Source organism: Crinia signifera, chromosome 1 (genome assembly GCF_055691185.1).
Source record: "Crinia signifera chromosome 1, ASM5569118v1, whole genome shotgun sequence".
Classification (NCBI taxonomy): domain Eukaryota; kingdom Metazoa; phylum Chordata; class Amphibia; order Anura; family Myobatrachidae; genus Crinia; species Crinia signifera.
This window is the reverse complement of record NC_139217.1, coordinates 469,346,025-469,371,479: the sequence shown is the minus strand read 5'-3', so window position 1 is coordinate 469,371,479 and position 25,455 is coordinate 469,346,025. Positions and strand designations below refer to the sequence as shown.

The 25,455-nt window shown below is 43.3% G+C and overlaps 1 protein-coding gene across 1 annotated transcript in view; it reads right to left on the bottom strand.

Moving 5' to 3' along the window:
• Window positions 1-25,455, bottom strand: part of CELF4 (CUGBP Elav-like family member 4) — a 667,347-nt gene that overhangs the window by 499,680 nt on the left and 142,212 nt on the right. The window contains exon 2 of the mRNA XM_083151898.1: window positions 24,535-24,617. Within this exon, the coding sequence (XP_083008024.1) occupies window positions 24,535-24,617 (83 nt within the window). The remainder of the gene's footprint in view (window positions 1-24,534; window positions 24,618-25,455) is intronic.

Genomic DNA, 25,455 nt, shown 5'->3' with positions numbered 1-25,455 from the left:
TATATATATATATATATATATATATATATATATATATATACACATATTTATTTATATATATATATATATATATATATATATAAAGACATGATATTAAAATTTTTAAAATCGCATGAAATTTTTGTGATTAACTGCGATTAATTGCATTGTTAGGCCCATAGGTGCGGCTCACCTACAATCTTGTTGCCAGGGGAGGGGTTCCATGCTCATTGCCAGGTTGGATTACATGCTTGTTGCCAAGGGGGATTGCATGCTTATTGCCAAGGGAGATTGCATGTTTGTTGCCATAGGGGGTCCCATGCTCGTTGCTAGGAGTTCCATGCTCATTTCCCATCAGGATTACATACTTGTTGCCAAGGGGGGATTACATGCTCAATGCCAGGGGTTACATGCTTATTGCCCAGGGGGATTGCCTGCTTGTTGCCATAGGGAGTTCCATGCTCATTGCCAGGAGTTCCATTCTCGTTGCCCATGGGGATTCAATGCTCATTGCCCAGGGGGAGGTAAATGCTTGTAGCACAGGGTAAGTAAAATCCATTTATTGTGGGGGAAGCGGTGCAAAGGAGTTGCAGAGACTCTGACAGCATTAGAAACCCTGCGCCTCTCCAAAGTTGGCGCCTCAAAGGAGACAGCCGCTACAGATGCAAGAGTACTTCTAGCGTGTCTTCTCTGTGGCGGTGGCCATTTTTGAAGGCTATCTATTTCTCAGGAAATAGAACATAGCTCCGCCCCTGGCACATGTTAAGCTCCGCCTCTATGTTCAAATTGGCCCAGGAATAAAAACCCCAGAGATCATCAACGGTTGGCAAAAACGTAATTTGTTATACATTGCCTAGTTGGTAAGCATCGAGGGCCACTTGCAATATTGCCATTGATGGTAACCATAAATGACAACCACACTTGTGGCCATCTCTATTTTGGATACCAGCTTTTTTTGTTTATTGGAGACTCAGGCTACATCTTGTCTTCGGACATAGCACATTATAATGTATGTAGATGGTGGTGGAGCTGGTTATGGGGGAAGTTAGTTACGGTCCGCGCATGTGAGGCAGCCATGTTTGTAAATTATTTGGTGTAGAAAAAAATGGTAGATGGGAAATAAACATTTTAGGGACAAAACATCTTTATATTCAGATTCTCAGTCCGTACTTACAATGTATGCAGCTACAGGACACGGCAATTATCTCTCCTGCCACAGGCTCATTAGCATTTTGCTAGAACCCCCCCCCCCCCCCCCACTTGTCCATAATTGATTCCTTGTCCTTCCTGCCCTAATTATTGACACTGGCTGTATATCTAGCTTGTTGTGGCTTTAGCCGGTCTGCGTAGGCTTGTATTAGTCTCCAGAAGGCTCTTAATTCCTAAATCAAGAGTGACTGTCCTACAATTCCAGTGTTGTAAGAGCAAGAATGCCTTGGAGAGACTCAAGCATGAATAGTCAGACGTAGGCAGCAAACACAATTTGTTTGGCCCAGACAGGGCGAGAAGTGTAATAATTACTCAGGAAGACAAACGCGGCATTTCTACAGATAGACGGCGGTGTTAGGAGAAGGCATCCCGGACCGGCTCATTTCAAGCCGAGGGAGGGGGGGGGGGGAATCGCTCATTTCAAATGACTTGACAAAATTAATATATTTACGACCGCCACTAATATGGCTGCACAGTGTGTGGGGAACAGACTACCATCCTCCCACCCCGAAATGGCTGCCACATGGGTAGGCCCACTTTCAGTGAAAATGTCTATTTTGGGACATGACGGTGTTTTCTTATTTCATTTCTACTAATGACAATAACTCTACGGAAACAGATTTGTTGATACTTTCACTTCAAGCTTTGATACGTCTCCCTCTGTATATTTTATTGATCTGCACAATGGGACTGATTCAGACGTGAAGGTCTTATCGCTGCTGTTTCTATGGAAGCAGCAGCACAAGCACTAGTTGCATGCATTATGTATCTGAGCTGCATCCTGTAATGCAATATCAGATCATCTTTGACCCCACTGGAGAGCTGGTGACCCATGGGGTCATGCAACCCACCCCCTGCAGCAAAACAAAGAGGCCATAAAATATCCATCCACACAGTGGCGTAACTATACATTAGGTTTCCCCTTCCCCACGCCCCCTTGGAACCTGCACATTGCAGACCCGCTGTGGGTCTGCAAACCTGTCAGGGGTTTTGCTCATTTTCAGGATATTCCCCTCTCTGGCCGTCACTGCATTGGGTTTGTCACACCTGCCCCCATTAAAAATGTCCCTCTGAAAATGGCTGCCTCCTCTACCATTCATAATAACTGTCTCCTCCGAGGAAGCGGCCATTTTAGGAGGGATATTTTTAATGGCGGCAGGTGCAACAGGACTGCAGAAAAGTATCTGCAGGTCCAGGCACGGTTGTCGCAGTAGCCCCACGCAGAACCCCAGCACCCACAAGCCACGCAGGGTCAATGGGGGCTATTACTTTACCACTGCATCCACAAATAGAGATCCTAGCATCGTCCCTCCAACACAATGATGGCTATATTCCTCCATTTTGAGATACAGAAGCTGCCGCCTCCACTCCCTGCCCCCAAACTGCATCAAGACTGTCAATCACTGAGTTCCTGAGAACAGGTGCAGCACAAGAGAAATCCTACCCTCGATTGGATCACGAGAAAGACCTTTTAGGGGCAAAAAAAAGCTAAAAACATCAATACACGAGAAATGTGAGTTGGATTTAAGAAATGTGAGATAATGCTTAAACATGGGGAAAGAATTGCTTCCAGCGCGCGTGAGATATTCTGCCGGTAAGCCCGTGACATGGCGGGAGCTCTGCAAATCCCGTATTTCACGTTGTTCAGTAAATACAATAAGAACTACTCTACCATCGTCTTGTAGGTAATCCTCACAGTGTTGTATTATTATGTTTTTGTCCGCTGTAAATTGTACATAATGCTCAGGCACCGTCATGCCGGGGAAACGCAATAATTCCGAAGCGCGCTCCGAGCCGGAGCCATTTAATACCGAGCTACAAATTGGAGGAAATGACTGTGTTTATTTGATCTAATTTCATGTATTTTTTTTCCCTATTCAGCCGAGGAGAGGAAAATATGATTAATAGGCTTTGCTTGTATAGGAGCTGGGGTGGTCCTCACACAGACATGATCGCATCCCTCTAACGGGATTCACGCACGTTGCGTAAGGACACATTGCAGAGCCGCACAAAAGCCAGGAGACAAGGGGGGTGGGCAATGGGGAGTACGGATAGATTTATAAGATACTGTAATTGTGCAATTTGTTGTGGATGACAAATAAGGATCCAACACAAGATACACAAGACAGTCACAGCTGGCACAAACGACCAGCGATCTGGAGAGTGCACAAATAATACGGGTAATACATTTTCTTTTATCTGTTTACAGTACATGGAGTCGTAGAAGGCTCAGGCTGGGTCCAGTCCGGAGAATGAATACTAAGGAAACCAAGACGATGATATAACGGGAAACGTGAGTCAGCCAGCAAATTGGAAGACGCTGCAATGTATAATCCTTTGAATAAATACAATACATTCAATAAATCAATTTAAAAAATGAATTTCAATGTGCGCAGTGCTCAAGACAATAATACCAGTCTCCAAACCACAGTGCCTCCATAGTGTAAGTAGTTCCGGCAATACCCCCGGCACTACGCAGATTCTTCCAACAATGTTTGCAATACAGCTTAGAAGATACCGACTTTGCATCAATGTACTACATATGCCAGCATTAACCCCAGTGTCTCCCTGCAGTATAGTCCCTAGTACCATTTTAGAGTTTGCTGGGGCGGCGTTAACCTGATCGGGCCTATACACTACACTATTAGGTAACTAATTTTCGTAATCTTTCGTGTCCTTTAATTTTAACAAATTTATAGATGGGGCCCCCACAAGTTTATTGTCCAGTACTCTCACAGACCTTAATCCAGCCCTGCTTAAGTATACTATAGCATACACTTCAAAAAAAAATGAAGGTTTGATTTTTTTTTTACTTTGCTTATTCCCTGAAATAATATTTGCCATTTTCCATGGATAACTGAAAAAAAAAATGTATTAATGCATTAATATAAAACCAATATCAGCGCCGCGTGCGCGCAGGAAATCCCCCCCCCCCCCCCGCCTCCAGAGGCGTATAAGGACGTTTAACAACCACTTCCAAACAATTAGATAAATTCTAAAAATGAACCCACAGTACAAAGGAGAACTGATTTTACCGAGAGAATACCGGCGGCGTATCGCAGAGGGACATTACGTGTTAATGGAGTTTTCTATACTAATTTGTACAACAGAAAAGAATGATGCACCGCAGTTTAGCGCATACTGTATAAAGTAGAGTTTTTTAATTGCTTACAATATCTTTTAATGGATCGGTATAGCAATTTCATATACCCACAGTATAATTTGTCTGTCGGAAGCTTATTCTCTACGTTTATTAAATTCACGTGAAGTTAGCAGATTTTAAAAGGTTGGTATACTGTACAAGTTACATTAAAAAAGGGCTTTCAAGATAAGACAGCGAAAAAATAAGACACAGGCTTGATCGTTTCAAGAACATAACATCGTCTGTTTTATGAGATCACGTACAGTGCTGAGCAACACGTCGGGATGGCGCGACGCGCTTGCCTGTCTATCGCAGCCACCGTATACCGGAAACTGTGGTAGAGAATTGACCCCGAACCCCCTAAAATATTATTTTGACACAGTGGTTTGCAATGCCGACTAACAGCGCTGAGGTCATATATGTGTGAAGTTTACATGTGCTCTCGGACTTTCACGGTTCTAAGAAACAAAAGGCTAGCAGGTGTATCATTTTATAATTAAATTAAGCAAAGGTCTGTGCAGACAGAAATATGGATGGTCAGCTCCTGGGGTTGAGAGTGACGTGAATTAATTTTGCTCGGAAGGACCGATGTTTTGGCTCTGCGCATGTGTATATGCTAATATACGCATGTACAGGCCACTGCGCGGACGCAGAGTCGCCGAGGCGTTAATATGATGAGTGGGATGGAGGCGGGCAGGAGGATGGCACATAGGGGTGCCCAGCGTTTTCTGGGCATTCCCACAAAAATATGAATCGAATGATTTTTTGGCCGATATGCTCTCCTGGGAACGCATGTGTATGCAAAACATCCATTCACATTGCGGCAGGATGGCAGGTGGCGCTAGGGGGTGGGGCGCAGAGACGCACCCCTTCAAGGGCCTCCTGCACTGATCATCTGGGTATTGCACCTGAGAGTTTTAGTAGAACTGAAATTCCATTGCCCGTTGGTTGGCTCCCAGGCATGCTACAGAATAATGTGGTCCCCCACGGTGATGGGTAGATACAAAGATCCACCCATACACACATTCTTGCTTGATATTATTGTCTAAGAGTCAAAAAAAAAAAGAAACAAAATAACAGCTTTAGCTGAAGATTTGGTTATTGATGGTTGACAATGGTCACTTCACCGACACCTTGGAGGTCCCATCGGTGGTTCAAACCATTGATGGCTCCCCATCAATTGTATCCTCCCAACAAAGGAAACTACCAATTGTACCATGGATGTTGGAGCCATCATCATACCCGTACCCTGATTATTACATAACTTCCCAGAGAGCCGCCACTTTCTGTTCTTCTACTGATACAGTATGGTCAACTTCCTTCGGATGTAGCGTAACGAAGGCTATCTCCAGGTCTGGCTCCAGTTAGACGTGTCGGGAACCCATGTGGGTTCAGTGAGCTGAGGAAACCATAGGATCCGGGATGCTCTGTAAAGAATCAGAGATGATGGATGGGGCGGACCGGTCACCTATATCATTAGATGTAGCAACAGACTGCTCTGCATCGTGAGGAGGGTGTATAGCTGCCGCGTGTTCCCAACGTGTTCTGGTCCCTGATTCCTGGCTCCGGTTCTGACTGTGATATATGGATGTGAATCCTCCTGCCAACAAGCCTCTCTCTACTTTTTATGTAGACATTTTATGCTGCTGATCTTATAATTACAACATTTTATTGATGTATTTCGCATTGAGATGATGCTGTTTAATGTATTTATTGTTTTCCTTTTGTGCTTTCATTCATTTCATTGGAGCTGAGCCTTTTCTGCATGATTTCTGTTTCTTTTTTATTATCTCTTGTTATGAAGTGAGTCAAAGAACCCTTAGACTGCCGCATCGGCGTAACAATGTCAGAGCAGTCCAAGTGGTAGGGGGAGTAGCCGGCACTGTGCGGGCACAGCTTCTCTGCCCACGCCATGCCATAATGCCAGTTGCATGGAAACTGCTGAAAACTGCCCTCCAAAAATGGCCACCGCCTTGTAGGATACTGATGTAAGAGGTCCTACTGGACCTCTAGGGGTAAATTTACTAAGATGTGAGTTCTATTGAAGATGGGATGTTGCTTATAGCAACCAATTAGATTCTATCTAATATCTTCTAGAAGGTGCTAAATAAGAGGTAGAATCTGGTTGCTATTGGAAACATCCAGTCTTCTATAAAACTTTTATCTCACTAAATTTACCCCCTAGTGTCTGTAATAGAAGTGCAGCGCATATACAGCTACCTGAAAGTTCCCGGTTCCGGGAATGTTTGCATGTGACCCCTGGCAACGAGCAAGAAATCCCTGGCAACGAGCACAAAATCCCTAGCCATGAGCATGTAACCCCTGGCAATAAGCATGTAACCTCTGGCAACAAGCATTTAATCCCTAGCAATGAGCATGTAACCCCTGGCAATAAGCATGTAACCTTTGGAAATAAAAATGAAATCCCTGGCAATGAGCATTTAATCCCTGGCAATGAGCATGTTACCCCTAGCACCAGTATGAAACTCCTTGCAATGAGCATTTAACCCTTGGCAATGAGCATGAAACACCTAACAACAAGCATTTAACCCTGGCGACGAGCATGTAACCACTGGGAATGAGCATGTAAACCCTTGTAACAATTCTGAAGCACCAGGCAATGAGCATGAAACCCCTGATAACGATCAAAAGAAAGCCCTGGCAACAAGTATGTAGGTAAAAATAAAAAGATAATTAATAGAGACAAGATTATATGCATTTGCATATTTTGCCCATTCTCACTAGTTATTGCATATTTTACCAAAAATCTAGTGATGGTGCATAGTTTAGGCTCCGCCCCCTTTCCACCCACGAGTTACAGCACTGCTTTGCCCTGCTGCTGCTGGCCAGGTAGTGGTAGAGTGTGCAGGCTGGGGCAATATGTGCGCAGTGTGGGGAACCTTGGATGTACGCTATGTCTGACACTGCTCTAGACTGCCAATCCATGTTGATAAAAGTCAGTCGGAGCGGATGCCATTATGAAGCTCCTGAACCTATGCCTGCCCCTGGCCTGGGCTTTTACACCAAGAGACAGACTTCTGCAGCAGAGGAGGCGGGCGGAAGGGTTGTGACATCACGCGGTGCGGAGGAAATGCAGTGTCACAGTGAGTATGCGGCGCAGGGAGGAAGCCTTCCACTGTGCCACCCTCACACGCTAAGCTGACATTTGATCCATTGGTGCTGGAGATGAGGGTCCGTGCAGTTGATGCAAGAAGAGCTTTGGACGCTGCAGTCTGCTGTAGCAGCCAGCATACTGACATCTGCAGATGCTGTGGGCCTATTATTGAGGTTTATTTGCAACTAATTGTATGCTGATTTTTAAATAAATAAGTTAAAAATTACTTTTTTTTATTATTTAATGTAGCAGATTTTAACACTTTTCATACATATTTTAAGTATTTTTCAAGCTTTTTTGTTGCATATAACCATGTCTCTACTAATTATGGCGGTGGGAGGGGGACGGGGGACGGGGGGCGGGGGGTTTGTACAAGAAACTTTTTTTTAGCAGGGGGGTGCAAAATAGTTACGCCACTGGACGACGAGGAGCCACAGCGATGAATTTGCAGATCTCACGGGTAATATCGCCGATACCGTATACGATGCTGTACAATTACTACGTTGCTACATTACATTGCGGCTCTTTCACGGCGACTGTATGTTACATAGAAAAACAAGTTCTATAGGAGGAACCTTCAGTGCCTAGTAATAAGTACATCCATCATGCATTCATCCCCAGCCTCTGTTATCTTATTATTGTCTCAGGAGACCCCCAGCCCAGTCATCATTCGCTCTTTATAATTTATTCACATTGCTCTTCTATGGGTATTTCCCACTTATTCATCGTTACAGTCGTACGTTAAATTAAATTGATCTTTCAACAGCGTGTCAGCGACAGAAGAATTGTCATTGAGAGGTACAGGAAACATAAATGGAATCCGCAATGAGGGGGGCTTTTGTTGAGCGCTTGAAATGATGTCCTTCGGGAGCCGGCAAATAATAGGTGTCAAATATAGATCAGTAGTTTCAGGGAGATGCTTTTAGCGAGCAGTAAGGAGGCTCCAGCCCTACGGATACATGAGAGCTGGGAGGAACATTCTGCATGTGGTACAGAGACACACAAACTGTATCCAGGGGGTGGGACTATATTGGGCACCCATTATAGGTAGGCCCATGCCTGACTCCCCCATAGATGTGTACGCTATCACTGGGGTGGGTGTGATATCTGCCACCACTCGCAAGGCAGGGGGCGCTGTTCTGCAAAACCTGACAGTTTGCTACTCTTTAATCCCCGTCATCACCAGCCCCCCCCCCCGTCACATTCCTAAGCACCTTCAGTAAAAAACTCCTCTATTTATGGCGCACATTTCCCTCCGCGAGTAAGGTGCCTGACTGCAATATGGAGGGTCATGGGTTTGAATCCTGGGTTTGCCAATATTTTAAAAACTGTGTGCTTTAAACAATGGGGGATGTGATTAAAGGCCCTGGATATGATTCCTATGTTAAATAATGGATAATGCAACTAAATGTGAAAGCGATTACGCTGGGTGCCAGGACTTTTGCATTGTACATGTCTTTCACAAACAAACTAATAGACAAGCAGGGGGAAATTCACTAATATAGGAGTTCTATTTTACATGGGATGTTGCTATTGGCAACCAGTGACGCCATGACCCATACCCCCTTTGCAAGGCTAGTACACTAGCATTCGCAGCCTTGCCCGGCATCCACATCCGCACTGCCGCAGGCCTTGACGCAGCCGGCCGCCCTTTCATTGAGAACACAAGACACGTGTTTACAAAGCAGACAGAGGCAAAGAGCCGTAATGTCAGACTGCATGGGGTGCGGCAAAACAAAAAGTGCTCTCGTCTTGCAGAGCAGACGCCGAACCTCCGACCTTCTGGTCAGCCGGCAGGCGCGTATCCTTTATCCGAGCAGGCGGCCTCCCAGCAGAGGTGCCCTTCAGAGGTTGTGAATATGCAACTTCAATACACCTCAGGTGTGTTGTAGTTCCATGTGCACTTTACTTATAATGAGATAAAGCGGCGGATGGTCCCCCGGGAACAATTAAACATGTGTTCCCTTTCAAAACTTAAAGGGCATGGAAAACGCAGACTGCGAGTTCACGAGGCTGCTTTAATCAATAGAACAGCGCCTGTCTCTCACTGCTTAATAAACTTTGATTTACAGGGAAATCTCCACCAGGCATAGTCTAGTAGGGGGATTATTTCCAAGGGGTATGATGTTAGTCACGGATTTCTGGGACTGATAAGAGCGAAGTGGAGTGTGTTTTACTGAAAGTTTCCGTCTGATTAATGGCGATGATTATGCGCAGCACATTGTGCCAGACGGAGGAAAAATACGTTGACAGGTAGATAGTGAAATCTCCATAGCATTAATCATTGAATGTTTTAGCATTTTAAATGCCTGGTAGCCTATACATATTAAACCGGGGCGAGAGAGACATACATCAGCTTAGGGGGTAAGTATGTACTAAACACTGCAAGAACCCAGTAAGCAGATTGCTCGTGAAGAGACGTAATGAAGCGCGAGTGTATAACCGATCTCCGATATTGCAGATGGGAGAGGGCAACCGGGTGCGTTGGGGGCACCATAAGCTCTACTGTATAACCGATCTCCGATACTGCAGATGGGAGAGGGCAACTGGGTGCGTTGGGGGCACCATAAGCGCTACTGTATAACCGATCTCCGATACTGCAGATGGGAGAGGGCAACCGGGTGCGTTGGGGGTGCCATAACATTATCCAAACTGCGGTAACCCATAGAGAGTTGCTTAAGGGTCTTCTAAACTGGGTGTTGGTATTTCAGGTCAACAATGTCTACGTCAAAACCAAAAGGTCATCATGCCCAAGGTCGACACTGGGAAAACAGTAGACACACGTATTCAGTCAACACGGGAAAGTCAACACGTGGAAAAGGCGACGAGTTCTTGGGGGTCAATGCCGACACCTGAGTACTTTACCGTTCCCCATCTGGGACCATGTTATTGGTTTAAAAAAAAAAGAAAAAGAAAAGTGTCCTCAAAAACTCATGTTGACCACTTCACACGTCAATCACGTCATTTTTTTTTTTTAGTCAACCATTTGATCATGTTGACCAGATACATGTTGACCATGTGGTGTCATCTTATTGACTGTCGACCCAGACCAGGGATAATGACCCTTTGGAACTTCAGCTGTTTTTGAACTACACATCCCAGCATGTCCTGCTACAGTTTAGTTATTTGGCCATGTTAAAACAGTGCTTGCTGGGATGTGTAGTTCAACAACAGCTGGAGGGACGAAGGTTCCCCATTACTCAGTAGACATACTAAACCGACTTTAATGTTGAGATGGATGAGATTTCTAAGTCCTAACACGGGTGACACAGACTGTAGAGTTTGGATATATCCCAAAAACTCCTCTGATTGGGTATATCCCAAAAATTCTGTTACACGGATGTTTATTGGTGTTTAGTTCCAAATGGAAGACCATTGAAACGGCTCTGACCCAGGTTGCAGTGTATTGTGAACGGGGGACACCCAGGTCCCGATCACACTATGGTGGAGGCACTGCCTCCTCATTCCCCTGCCCCCCCCGGTGACACACCGCCGCTCAACACCGTTCCCGTGTGTTGTCAGCCTGAGCTTACAGACTGCAAATGCCGGGTCGCTCCTGGAATGCACCTATATCCTTTTCCCTAGTGCAACTCGGCATTTGCAGTGTGAAAAGGTTATTTTATAATCAGTTTCTTATTGGTTACCCATAGCATCGTATATTCAACAGAACTCCCATCTTAGGAAATAAACCCCACAGAATCCATTCGGTCGCTATGGCCAACATCACCTTTAATAATAGACGTATATGTTTGTAGTGGGCACTAAGGAAAAGGTCTAGCAATCCTTGAAAATAGATAAAGTGGAGAGAGATAAAAATACCACCCAATTGGCCCGCCATTGTAAAGGCTGTGCTAGGTAAATGACAACCGCCGATTGACTGGTACTTTATCGCCGCCCTCCCCCTTACTGTATCTCTACCCAAAGTTTGATACAATTCCACCAACACCATAAATTATTCTAAATATCTCAAGTTGAAAAAAAAAGCAAATAAAAACATTGAGAGAAAAACGAAATCTGAATCCACTCAGTGTCACAGAGAGCGAGCAGGATAATAATATTTCTGTGTTTTAGACGGTCTTTATATGTTGAGTAATGACATTAGAAGCCTGTAACCCTGGCAGTGCAGTTCCATTTCTCAGCATTACCCTTCAGCAGAGACAGAATGTGTCCGTCTTTCCTCCGCACAGTACGGATGGAATTCTGCTTTTTAATCCTACTGACTGTACTCAAACATAACGTAATTGTATTTTCTAAATTTCATTTACTCTGAGTTACGTGGAGACAATGCAGAATCCGAGGACCGGGAAACAAAGACAGAGCTGTCGTCCTGACATCTGTCGCTGCTATTTGTTTTCTGGCTACGATGAAGTAAATGCCGCTGTATAATGGCGTAAAGGAAGAAAGCGGCATGCTGTCAGGTATACGGAAGGTATACAGACGGATGGATCGCTTGGACGCCAGGGGGGATGTTGGGATGAATGACAGCGGCTCCATCTTTAGGAGATTTATCAAAGCTTGATGAGAGATAAAGTAGAGAGAGATAAAGTCAAACTTGACTGATCTCCATAAAGTTGGTGGAGGCACTCGATTTTTGCGTAATCCTCCGCAGCCCAAGAAGAGTAGGCGGCTCTCCCACATCATGCACGCTTCCTGGTGAAGCGGGTAGGATTGTATATTACTCACCGGCAACTGTAGAAAACGAGGATAAGGGGGTGGGGCTAAATGATTGGATAGAGTTATTTAGCTCCACCTTCTTACCACAGTTTATCGAATCACAGGTGTTTTCCTATGTTGGGGGCAAGGCCTATTGAGGAGACAATTCAGCTCCGCCCCCTGCAATGGATAAAGTATAGTACCAATCAATCACCTTCTAACTGACGTTTTTCAAATGTAACATGGTAGGAGTTGATTGGCTGGTAATTTATCTCTCTAAGCTTCGATAGAATTCCCCATAGATTGTAAACTCCACCGGGGCAGGGATTAATGTGAATGGACAAATATTCTCTCTACAGTGCTAACTGGTTATATATATATATATATATATATATATATATATATATATATATATATATATATATATATATATATATATATATATATTAGCAAATTTGAATTTGATGCCAAAGTTAAAATAATAATAATAATAATAAATAACAATAATAATAATTATTATTAGATTATTATTATCATTTTTATTTAAAGAAAAAAGCAAATCCATCTGTCACTGTAGCATAATTTCAATGATGCGCAGAATTTCCTCCCTGTTACTCCATATTTTATATTGAAAAAAAAATAAAATAAAGTAGTCCACCCCAATCGGTAGCGGCGGCCATTTTTATGGCAAACCGATATCCAACTGATTGCTGCCCATCTATTCCCCTGGACACTTGGTCGTCCCCCAGAATTGCCTCATCCACCGCATGTAGATGACGGGTCTTCTTTCAAACATATCTGAATCGATTATCCGCCAACGTTGCTTCAGAGACCAGCAACTGTATAGCCATAAACTCTTTATTTATGTTCCCTAATAGGCCGTAGGATGCTGATAATGGTAACTGATCGGCGCAAAGTACTTATTCTGTGGCCAGGTTTAATGCTACGAATACATCACATGCCACATCTGTGGGATTCTTATAAATTATTGTGAATAGTGTTAATTATACGCCAGCAAAGGCGAAGTGTTCTCTACAATCTGTTTTTGATTTCCCCAGTGCCTGTCGGACTGGTAATAAGCCTTTTTTTTTTTTTTTTTTAATCTGGGTAAACCCGTTTGTGAAATCACTACCTCGAACAGCGATATTGATCGCTTCTAAGAAACCATTGCCGCTCTACACCTAAATTACCTTTGATATGTGACCTATGATATAATTACTACAACATCAAAGATTTTCTATAAATTATTAAGGAACTAATATACTTCATCATTTAACTGCTGCACGCCATGAAACTCAACCACATTACAGAGCCGCGGTGACCCAAACTGCTGGCGATCTCCTGGCACCCGTGAGATAGCAGCGGCCGACATCCGTAGATGGGCGATATCTATCAGGTATGGAGGCCATCACTATTGACCCATAGGAGCATGCACCGGTAATGATATAATGTGTACGCACTAGACTATACTAGACTATATACAAGACAATGTAGTTACGATGTATTGTCATCATGCATATCGTTGTCTAGGGTGTACGATATGTAAGTCAGAGTTTTCTTGTATTGTTCATCTGTTTATGTACTTTCTTCGGTGCTGCGGAACCTTTGTGGCACCATATAAATAAAGGGTAACAATAATAATGAAGAGCAGGAAAATGGCTCAACTCTTGGGCTCAATCAGGATTCAGTTTTTGACCTAACAGATCTAGTGAAAGGTCGGCTGCATCCCGCTACGGACTGAACCACGTACGCTGCTTCTTCCGGCTTGCAGGAGAGAGGGGGGTAGCGGTGTGTGATGCCCCCTTTCTCCTGAACCTCAGCGGTGCATAGAGAGGGCTGCCGGACCCGCCGCAGGTCCAGCGTCTCTCTTTTTGTGCCGATCGGGAAGCGGAGTCTCCACCTTGCAAAAAGAAATCGGCCCACCTGGCCATCGGCCCCTCTGGCATTTGCCAGAAGTGCCAGATGTCCAGTCCGGCTCTGGCTGCGTCTGACATTCCTTATTGTCTTTGCTGATTCAGTGATGCTCACCCACGCCCAAGCTCACCCACGCCCAAGCTCACCCACGCCAAAGCCCAATTCTTCACGGACAGCTTGTCTGTAACATTTCTCTAAACCATAGAGTGTGAGCTCTTAGGGCAGGATCGGTACAACACTTGTACCAGTATTTGTGTACTGTGCATTATTATTGTTATTAGTAGTAGTAGCAGTTGTAGCATCTAGTATTTGGATAATAATAATAATAATAATAATAACAATAATAAATGATCATTATTATTGCTAGTACAGGTTGAGTATCCATTATCCGAAATGCTTGGAACCAGAAGAATTTTGGATAACGGATTATTCCGTATTTTGGAATATTTATATTTGAATGATGTATCTTGAGGTATCTGGCATTTATGTTGTACAAACACATCAGACACATGAAACACACACAAATATATTTTATTTGTGCATAAAACACGGTGTCAAAACATGAAACAAAGTTTGTGTACTATCTCAGGTACTGAATGTGAATGCCAAGCAATCATTGTCCTTACACATATTTAGTGCCAGTTACATGTTATTTCCCCAGTAGTGCCAGTTACAGATGTACCCAGTAGTGCCAGGTACATGATATTTCCCCAGTAGTGCCAATTACAGATGTACCCAGTAGTGCCAGTTACAGATGTACCCAGTAGTGCCAGTTACAGATATCCCCAGTAGTGCCAGTTACAGATGTCCCTAGTAGTGCCAGTTACAGATGTCCCCAGTAGTGCCAGTTACAGATGTCCATAGTAGTGCCAGTTACAGATGTCCCCAGTAGTTCCAGTTACAGATGTCCCCAGTAGTGCAAGTTACAGATGTCCCCAGTAGTGCCAGTTACAGATGTCCCCAGTAGTGCCAGTTACAGATGTACCCAGTAGTTCCAGTTACAGATGTCCCCAGTAGTGCCAGTTACAGATGTACCCAGTAGTGCCAGTTACAGATGTCCCCAGTAGTGCCAGTTACAGATGTCCCCAGTAGTGCCAGTTACAGATGTCCCCAGTAGTGCCAGTTACAGATGTACCCAGTAGTGCCAGGTACATGATATTTCCCCAGTAGTGCCAATTACAGATGTACCCAGTAGTGCCAGTTACAGATGTACCCAGTAGTGCCAGTTACAGATATCCCCAGTAGTGCCAGTTACAGATGTCCCTAGTAGTGCCAGTTACAGATGTCCCCAGTAGTGCCAGTTACAGATGTCCATAGTAGTGCCAGTTACAGATGTCCCCAGTAGTTCCAGTTACAGATGTCCCCAGTAGTGCAAGTTACAGATGTCCCCAGTAGTGCCAGTTACAGATGTCCCCAGTAGTGCCAGTTACAGATGTACCCAGTAGTTCCAGTTACAGATGTCCCCAGTAGTGCCAGTTACAGATGTACCCAGTAGTTCCAGTTACAGATGTCCCCAGTAGTGCCAGTTACAGATGTCCCCAGTAGTGCCAGTTACAGATGTCCCCAGTAGTGCCAGTTACAGATGTACCCAGTAGTTCCAGTTACAGATGTCCCCAGTAGTGCCAGTTACAGATGTCCCCAGTAGTGCCAGTTACAGATGTCCCCAGTAGTGCCAGTTACAGATGTCCCCAGTAGTGCCAGTTACAGATGTCCCCAGGTGATTACAAAAAAAAAAAAGAGAGAAAAAAAAGTACAATTTGGAGACTATGGTTTTTAGAATTATTTGGATAATGGATATTTGGATAAGGGATACTCAACCTGTATAATTTATTATTATTATTATTATTATTTTTATTATTATTATTATTATACTGTTAACATAATAATAATACATATTATTTTTATATATGTTTTATTTGTGAAAGATATATTTATATACTGTATATATACTTATAATAATGTGCGTGAATTAAATTGAGGAACAGAACTCGTCCAAGACCTGCGTGAGTGGCACTTGGGTGGCACTGTGACCCGCAGGACAGTAGCTGGGCCAGATCCCTACCCGCCAGGCCTGCATTCTGCCATTGTCCTGGGAAGTGACAGGAGCAGAGTAGGTTTTATATTGTCCTTTTGTAAACTCATGTAAAGGAGGCCGTAGACCTCTGACCCGCAGAATCTTTCTTCCTCCCTCTTTCTCCGTCTCTGCCGCCTTTTGCTGTTTTATGGTGATGAACTGCGTCTGATAATGCAGGAGCGTGTTACTAGGCAGAGATAGGGGTGTCATAAATAAAACTCCTACTCACATAGGACCATAAAGCAGTATCCTGGTGCGATCATTTATCAGAAGACAAGCACTGCTTTCCTTAAATAAGCCACAGTGACATTATTATGAGTTCTGAGAGACAGCTTCAAATTCTCGCCATCAGTGCTACATGAGGCCGGGCCCGGAGTCCATCTCTCATCCGCCATTTTCAGACACTTTTTAACGTTCTCTCAATGGGGGTGATTCACTCTCGCTCGCTGCTGCCCAAATTTGCTCCCTCACATGTGCAAACCCCGGGAGGGGCGGAGTTTCATACATTCGCTGGGCCCTTCGCTCTATGGTGGGTGGAGAGGAGTCAGGCGTGGGAAGGAAGCAGGGGGCATGTCTATAGAAATGCTGGGCAAACCCCATGCAGATGCCTGGTTGGGGCGGGCAACTGACATCACATGACATCACAGTGTCCGCCCCCTTTTCAGCCATCTCCATCCAGGATAAAAGTTAGTATAGACTTTTATCCAAGAACAATATGGTGGAGAGAGTACCAGCCAATCCGGTCACAACAGTCATTTTTAAATAATCACATGACAGTTAGGAACTGATTTTCTGGAACTTTTTCTCTCTTGCCTTTATCTCTCTCTCAAAAGCTGAGTGAATAGAGCCTATAACTCTTAATGTTCTGAACCGGTTTATACACAAGTGTATGTCCGAGTTCCTGTCTCCTCCTTCAGTTCATGATTGTCCAGAATCTGGATTCTGTCCACTTTTGCACTCTGATAAAATGAATCTCATTAGTTGCTAATGATTTATTAATTACTAATTCCCAAGGCCGGTCCTAAACCTCTCCACATTCCGCTCAACCATTGCTCAAGAGTTATACACTGACTGAACACCCACAAATGTGATCCTTTTTTCATTTGCCATGTTTAGCAAAATGTGTCCCCTCAAATAGTTCTCGTTAATAACTTAGTTGTATCCCATCTAGTTTATGTAAGCTTATACCCATTCATTAAACCATTATCATGTTCATTACCTCCTCTCCTTATACTCTGTGCTGCTGGAGGACCCTGCTCCTCCCACTATATAACTCTCAGTCTGTGGCCTTCTGCTGCCCCCATTGCCCTCCTCACATCATGTTACTGCCCCTGTCACATGCAGCCCTGTCCTCACTGACACACCACTCTTCTCCTGATATACTCTGTGCTGCTGGGGACCCTGCTCCTCCCACTATATAACTGTCAGTCTGTGGCTTCCTCCTGCCTCCATTCCCCTCCACACATCATGTCACATACAGCCCTGTCCTCACTGACACATCACTCATCTCCTGATATACTCTGTGCTGCTGGGGACCCTGCTCCTCACACTATATAACTCTCCGTCTGTGGCTTCCTGCTGCCCCCATTCCCCTCCTCACATCATGTCATTGCCCCTGTCACATGCAGCCCTGACCTCACTGACACATCTCTCATCTCCTGATATACTCTGTGCTGCTGGGATCATGCTCCTCCCACTATATAACTCTCAGTCTGTGGCTTCCTATTGCCTCCATTCCCCTCCTTACATCATGTCACTGCCCCTGCCACATGCAGCCCTGTCCTCACTGACACATCACTCATCTCCTGATACACTCTGTGCTGCTGGGGACCCTGCTCCTCCCACTATATAACTCTCAGTCTGTGGCTTCCTATTGCCACCATTAACCTCCTTACATCATGTCACATGCAGATTTCATGCCTTTCCTTATGAGATTATGCTGGAAATATGTAAGTGACATCACTGATACTGGTGGGAGGAGTCAGAGTTCCCACAAACTGCCATTACATGCTAACGTGATGACATAGCACTTCAGATATATAAACACACACACAGTATATAGGAAACAGAATGATGCTACAATATTGTCCCATCACTATGACAGAGATGTAGGCTGCAGAATGGAGACAATATACTAATGAATGGATAATACAGCTTCCCCAGGTTGATGCCATAGATTGTGAAGCCGGACAGCTGCAGCATCCATACACTACCAGCCTCAGAACAGTACAATCACCTGCAGGCTACGTATATTGGAAAAGAAAAAATGCTTTTTGATTTAAGAGGAAATTAAAACTGTAATAACTTGGCATCGAGCGCTCTCAATAAAGCGCAACTTCCTTTATGTGGGGGGGAAGGCATTACAATAGCCCGCAGCCCCCCGGCGCCTGCACTTACACAGCGCCTCTCCGCGACCGCGGGGGCTTCGGTTCTATTGTTACACCACTGTCCTTTGTGCTACTCATTGCACATCTAGGTACATCTGAGATCATGTGGGCCCGAGACTGGAGTCCCAGCAGTCTAGGGGTGACCATCGCCTACCGATGTTCCATACTTCTCAAACTATCGATGGTCATCCATTACATAGTATGCTGCCATTGATGGCTGCATCGATAGCGACCGCACCGATGGCCATCCCTACAACATTCCTCCCTGACAATGGTTGACGACGACTACAATCATTTGAATTAAAGAGAGGAATCTTTGCAATATGCCGAGCATTACACCGAAGTCCCACCCATCTGCATAAAACAGTTGCAGTATAAATATGTCAGAAGTGCATCAATCAAGCTGCAGTCACAGCCTATGATCAGAACAGGTGATGTGCCCCCCCCCCCCCCCCACCCCACCCCGATGCGATGAGGCTTTTGCATCCAACGGTAGAGAATATCCAGAAATCCTGCCCCGATGCTTCTTTCTAATGCAAAGTGCGCTTTCCCCTCCTGTGGGACCTGCGCCAGGCTCAGTGCTAAAGTGTTCTCTAAATAAAATCCACAGAGTTGGGTTTGTGCGTTCTAAAACTGGCTTAAGATTTTTAAAATATTTCCCCATGTGCTTCAGTTAATCCAATCAGGGAAGAGTATGAGTTGCTGGGGCGTGCGTTGGCGTGCCCGGCTGGCAGGACTTTTTGTGTGTGTGTTCCTACTGATGTACAGTTTCCAAGCAGCGAAGGCAGGTGAGGTAAGCCTATTTTCCTGTAATGGTTTTATTTATAGCCATCGCCTCTAACGTCGCGCGCTCTTCAAAACCACCTTGTGTGAATAATTGTGCTCGTTTCTACATCAAACCTTCCCCTTGATGTTCCACCTTACAGTGGAGCCGTGATTACAGAGAAATGAATCCGGCTACTGTAGCACGCACAGAGCTTTGAAATACAATGTGTTTATATTATCATTTATTTTTATTTTGGGGGGGGATACAGGGAGCTCCCGCATTGTAACAGGTGCACGCAATTAGCCGGTGCTTCTGAGAAACATGGCGGCCTGGAAATACAAACTACGATCAGTTATAAAACAAAGAGATACTCCTTGGAATGAAAGCTATCCGATCCACTGAACGCTAGTGACGGAGCAGACACCAGACGCTTGCTGGTTCTTGTCTCCGCAGTGTCACTGGTTCCTTAGGAATTTATAGGATGCATTATTGGGAATATTGTGCTTAATTCACAGACGGAGGCGATGCCGATGTTTGCGCAGGGGAGCGATTTTGTGCTGCTGCACCTGCGTAGATATCCCAGAATCCACCATGGTGCATGGGTACCGCTGCATGTACACAGAAGCTGCTGTTGCACTTGCAGTAGAGTACAATCCTTTTCATATTTTATTAAAGTGGCAATCATTTACAATGCAAAACCAGACTGATTTTGCCATGTAAATGATTGCCGCTTTAAAAAAAATAATGGGAAAACTATTTATTAAGTTCCATTCTTTAAAGCGATAATAAAAACACTGATATAAATACATATATACAGGGGCACCAACAGCTCGGCCGGGCCCTGGGGAAATAAGTAGGAGGCGTGGCTACTGGATGGGGGGCATGGCCTCCAGAGAGAGGTGTGCTTACATCCCTGTGAAAAAAAATGAACAAGAGGGAGCTGCTGCAGCTTGTCAGCTCCCTGCAAAGGGGAGGGGGGAGCACGCCCGGGATCCTCCAGCAGACCCGGGCATGGGTAAAAAGTACCCGCTCCCCCCTTCTCGACGTCCTTATATAATATTTACAGTATATGGGCCCTATACTGTACATCTTGCGTTCCGCCTGCTGATAATTCTGCTTTATAAAGCCAATACCTCGATGGCTCAATGTCCAGTGTATTTATTATTCTAAAAACAAACAAAGGCATGATCTACGTCTATAGGGGTTAACTAAGTACAAGGCGCATACAGCAACAAAGTCTGTGTTAACCTAGCAACCTCTCACCCCTAATCAGTCTGGGGCAATGAAAGCAAATAAAAGGAAGTGTTTGATTGGTCGTTACACCCTTCAGCCCGACCCTTTACACCCGGTACCCAACGCTCTGTCTTCTGCAGTCCTTCTTCATTTCATATTGTGGTAACCAGAGCGGAGTACATGGCGCAATGCTTGATTGATCGATTAATTAATGAATTCACACATTACAGAAATATCCACCGTGCGACTGTGGCAATGTTGTATAACAACACATCTATCGATAGACAAACAGATAAGATAGATAGACAGAGATAGATAGATAGATGTTTCCAGGCATCAGTGTTGATCATTAGTAGCAGGGATTGAAGGTAAATGTAGAATAGGGTTGAGCTAATTCACAGGAAGTAGGAAATGGACCCATTACGCTAACGCAGTGGAGGAAGCTATTTGGAAATGACGGTCCATAGTATCGATCCACCAGGATCATGGACAGTCCCATGAACATTTGTTGGCTTCCGCCACTGCCCAGTGACTATAGGTGCACTTCAAAAGCAAAGAAAAAACAACCTTTATTCTCCGAAGATAGAATACTACAGAGCTACAGTATATGTATTATTTACAGTACATTGTGCACAGGGGTAAACAGTCTGTGCGCTCTCCGTGGCTATAAATAGTCCGCGGAGAACAAATTGTCTATTTAAGAATTAATTAGATACATAACAGATCTCTGGTCTGTTGCTATCCAATACTTTGGCTGCTTACCTCTGTCAGTCTAAATCGCTGCAGCTCAGACGGAGTCAATGCAAGACAGCAGGGGAAATACTAACTCCAATTTCTTGGTCACAATAAAAATGTAGTATATATATATATATATTTATATAGTAATTATTTTTACCAATTTCTAAAGCTTTTCGAAACCACGGATGAAATAACGTATTGACGGTACTCTACAAGGAACTGCCCTCTCTGTCTTCATGTTGGGGCATTGCACCCGACTGCACACACACACAACGCAGTGGAATGTGGACTGTGCAGGGCCCTGAGTGTGCAGACCAATCACAGCCTACGAACCAGCGCCTAATGTATGAGATCAGAGGTCATCTGCCCCTACCACATACTACACCTCCGGTTCTCTGTACTCTTAACTACCCCCTTTTCAGTTACTCATGACTCATTGACGTTGTTCCGTATGAGTCAGTAGGTTATATTCTATTCCCCAATTTAATAATCGACAGTTTAGTATTTATTTAAAAAGACAAAACAACAGAAAAAAAATAACCCATCAACCGATTAATATAATCAGAGTATTAGAGTCGTAAATAACAGGCAGGACATACAGTAGTGTATGCGCGTCGCTGAAGTTTTGAAGGCAACCATGACGCGCAATAGTAAAACATATGGTGAGACCTAATCATTTGCTCAGAAAGTCAATGGCTTGAGGTATTTTATCTTACAGTACAGACATACTGTAAATGGTTTTAGACAGGAGAGGTTCACATTAAGTTGAAAATGATGTTTTAGAATGAAACATAATAAATGCAATACAGTATAATGTATCTAATCAACCAATTCACATAAACAGAATAAAACAATGATAATATCCATTAATAATGTTCATACAATTCTAGATAGCATCTTCTGCAAACAGGAAGCTCCCCAACAATGGGAAATAACACAACAAATTGTGGTTTTGAATAACTAAACTAACTGCAATATTCGCTGTCTACCAATCCAACCCAAGCTCGGAAAGTCTCTATTTAATTGTACCAGCAATTATGGCCCTTCCCACCATCAAACATTGCTGATGAGAAATTTTGATTATATCTTTCTCTGGCTCTCTTCTGAGATTTTACCAAGACCTATAAACACGGGCAGAGTTATTTATTTTCAGTACAATTGAATATGACATAGAACCGCTCTAGTTTCAAATATTAAATGCTCTGCCCAGATTACAGACAGGTGTTGGTCAAAACACAGAAGGTAGTCGGGAGGAGATGGCCATTCAGTTAGTAGATGTATCGGGAGGTCATGTACACTCCATATAGATATAAGTCTCTTGGGGCTTTGGCCTACAGATATTCATTAGGTTTTTTCCATGACTTTGACACAACTTCCTACCAGAAATTGAATTTCTGTCTGATGGCCCCTCTGTTTTCAGTAGGTAACCGGTGTTACGCATGGTTCTGACAAATCTATTGTGTATTAGTCAAAAAGTTCCAAAACCCATCCAAACTTAATCAATCCTAAGAGCACTTCTTTGATGTATACAAAGTTGTGGCTTTACCTTTAGAAACCAGTAGTCCGTACTGGTGTGAATCAGCAGACAAAAGAACAAGTGGCCAGACAGTTGTAATATGATTGTGCATACCACATAAAAAATCGGAATAATCTTATCTGCTATAGCTCTTCAATATTTGGGGGGGGGGGGGGGGGGGGAGCAGCACTGACGGTGTAATGTTTAGCATTACTGCTTGCGTGGGTTTCCTCCGGGTACTCCGGTACCTCCCACAATCCATTAATATACTGGTAGGTTAATTGCATAACAACAAAATCTAACCCTAGAATGTCTGTGTGTGCGTGTACATGTGGTAGGGAACATAGATTGTAAGCTCCACTGGGCCAGGAACTGATGTGAGCGTTCAAATATTCTCTGTAAAGCGCTGCGGAATGTGTGTGTGCTATATAATAACTAGTAATAATATTCTCTGTACAGCGCTGCGGAATATGTGTGCGTTATATAAATAACTGGTAATAATAGTCTCTGTACAGCGCTGCGGAATATGTGTGCGCTATATAATAACTGGTAATAATATTCTCTGTACAGCGCTGTGGAATATGTGTGCACTATATAATAACTGGTAATAATAGTCTCTGTACAGCGCTGCGGAATATGTGTGCGCTATATAAATAACTGGTAATAATATTCTCTGTACAGCGCTGCGGAATATGTGTGCGCTATATAATAACTGGTAAAATTATTCTCTGTACAGTGCTGCGGAATATGTGTGCGCTATATAATAACTGGTAATAATAGTCTCTGTACAGCACTGCGGAATATGTGTGCACTATATAATAACTGGTAATAATAGTCTCTGTACAGTGCTGCAGAATATGTGTGCGCTATATAATATAACTGGTAAGAATAGTCTCTGTACAGCGCTGTGGAATATGTGTGCGCTATATAATAACTGGTAATAATAGTCTCTGTACAGCGCTGCGGAATATGTGTGCGCTATATAATAACTGGTAATAATATTCTCTGTACAGCGCTGCGGAATCTATGTGTGCTCTATATAAGAAACTGGTAATAATAATAAAAATATATGTTGCCTTTAATGAATTTATTAGCATTGAATGTGTTGGGTAATATTTGTATTCTGTCGTCGGATTTAATAAACCAACCTCAACTCTACAGTATAATATTTTTATATGAACTGACATTTGGACTGGGAGGGAGGGCTGTGGGTTCCATGGATAATTTGGTAAGATTCAGATAAGCCCGACATTGCTTTTTTGTAAGTGTACCTACAGTAGCTAGATAACCATTATGTATTAAAAAAAAAAAAAAATTCAAAAGGTTTACACTATTGTTGGTCATTCCTTCCAAATTCTTTTTTCACTACAACAATATACAGTATATGTGTGTACATACATACATGCATACATACATACGTACATACAGTATGTTGAATGTCCTATGTACATTATACAGAGTCTTAGCAGATAAGCTTATGCACACTGTTTACGCAGTACACAACATCACATGGAACTTTTTCTCCACTAGTTTAACGAAATGTCCCGTCCTTTGTCCTTTTGTCTACTGATATATAATTTATACATTTGCACAATTGCTATTCTGTAGACCACAATGCAAAAAAAATATCAGATTTATCCATCTATTTTCATTATCAGATGACCACAAACATTACAAAATTAAATTTCCATTCATGTTCTGTGTCTGACGCTGGAACCAACTAGATTCAACGACTATAATACAAAAGACCGGATTGTTTGTCCAACACGAGAAACCAACGCAAAGAGCGAGAGGTTGAGGCCACTTACCCCGGGAAGGGTCTTCTGCTCATGCAGAGCACTCTGGGCCCTTATGGCGGATTCTCGCTCACAGTATGTAAGGAAGGCGCAGCCTGGAAACAGAAAATACATGACATTAATATGGTGACCAAAATTCCTAGGAACAGTCCTAAAATCATGAACATAATATACCTTCTTCATTAAGTTTACACACGATAACAGTACTAGTAACAGTACAGAACAGGCACATTGAGTGCCAAGGGAATTTGCCAAAACTGGTGTGAACATTGGCAAGCAAATCTTTTTATTAAACCCTTTGAGTGATAACGTTGATGTGAGATCCTTAAAATATCCAAAAAAAATGCCAGCATCGGTCACATTTGTTATATCAATTCAAATAAAAACTGTTGGGTCTACTTTGACAAATTCACTTGGCACTCAAAGGGTTAAAATATAGAAACCCCCCCCCCCCCCCTGAAAAATAAATATTTCCTAATTTAAAACATTAATTATCCCTTGTGAATTTATTTATAATTTGGGGTATTACTATTTGTTTATCACTTAAGTTCCTCAAAATTAGGGAAATCATTTTTTTCTTCCATTATTTATCTTTCAAGTATTCTTAAAGACTTAAAATACAGATATTCCCGAAAACGATGTATAATATTATCCTCAGTCGCTTAAGCAAGTGCGTAAAAAAAGAAATAAGAGTAATTGTTTTCTCTCCAGTATAGCCTATGATTCCACGCCGTTCCGTGAGGCACCCTGATGGAGATTATTTAATTATGTTTCAGTGGTATAAATACTGTTGTTTAATGGTGTATAAGAGGAGATACATCAAATCAGTAATTAAACTATATTGCCAACGGTGAAACATCGGAATACTTTTCATTAACATACTTTTTATTTTCTACAGACATGTTGATTATGGATATTCCGTTTAAACATTAA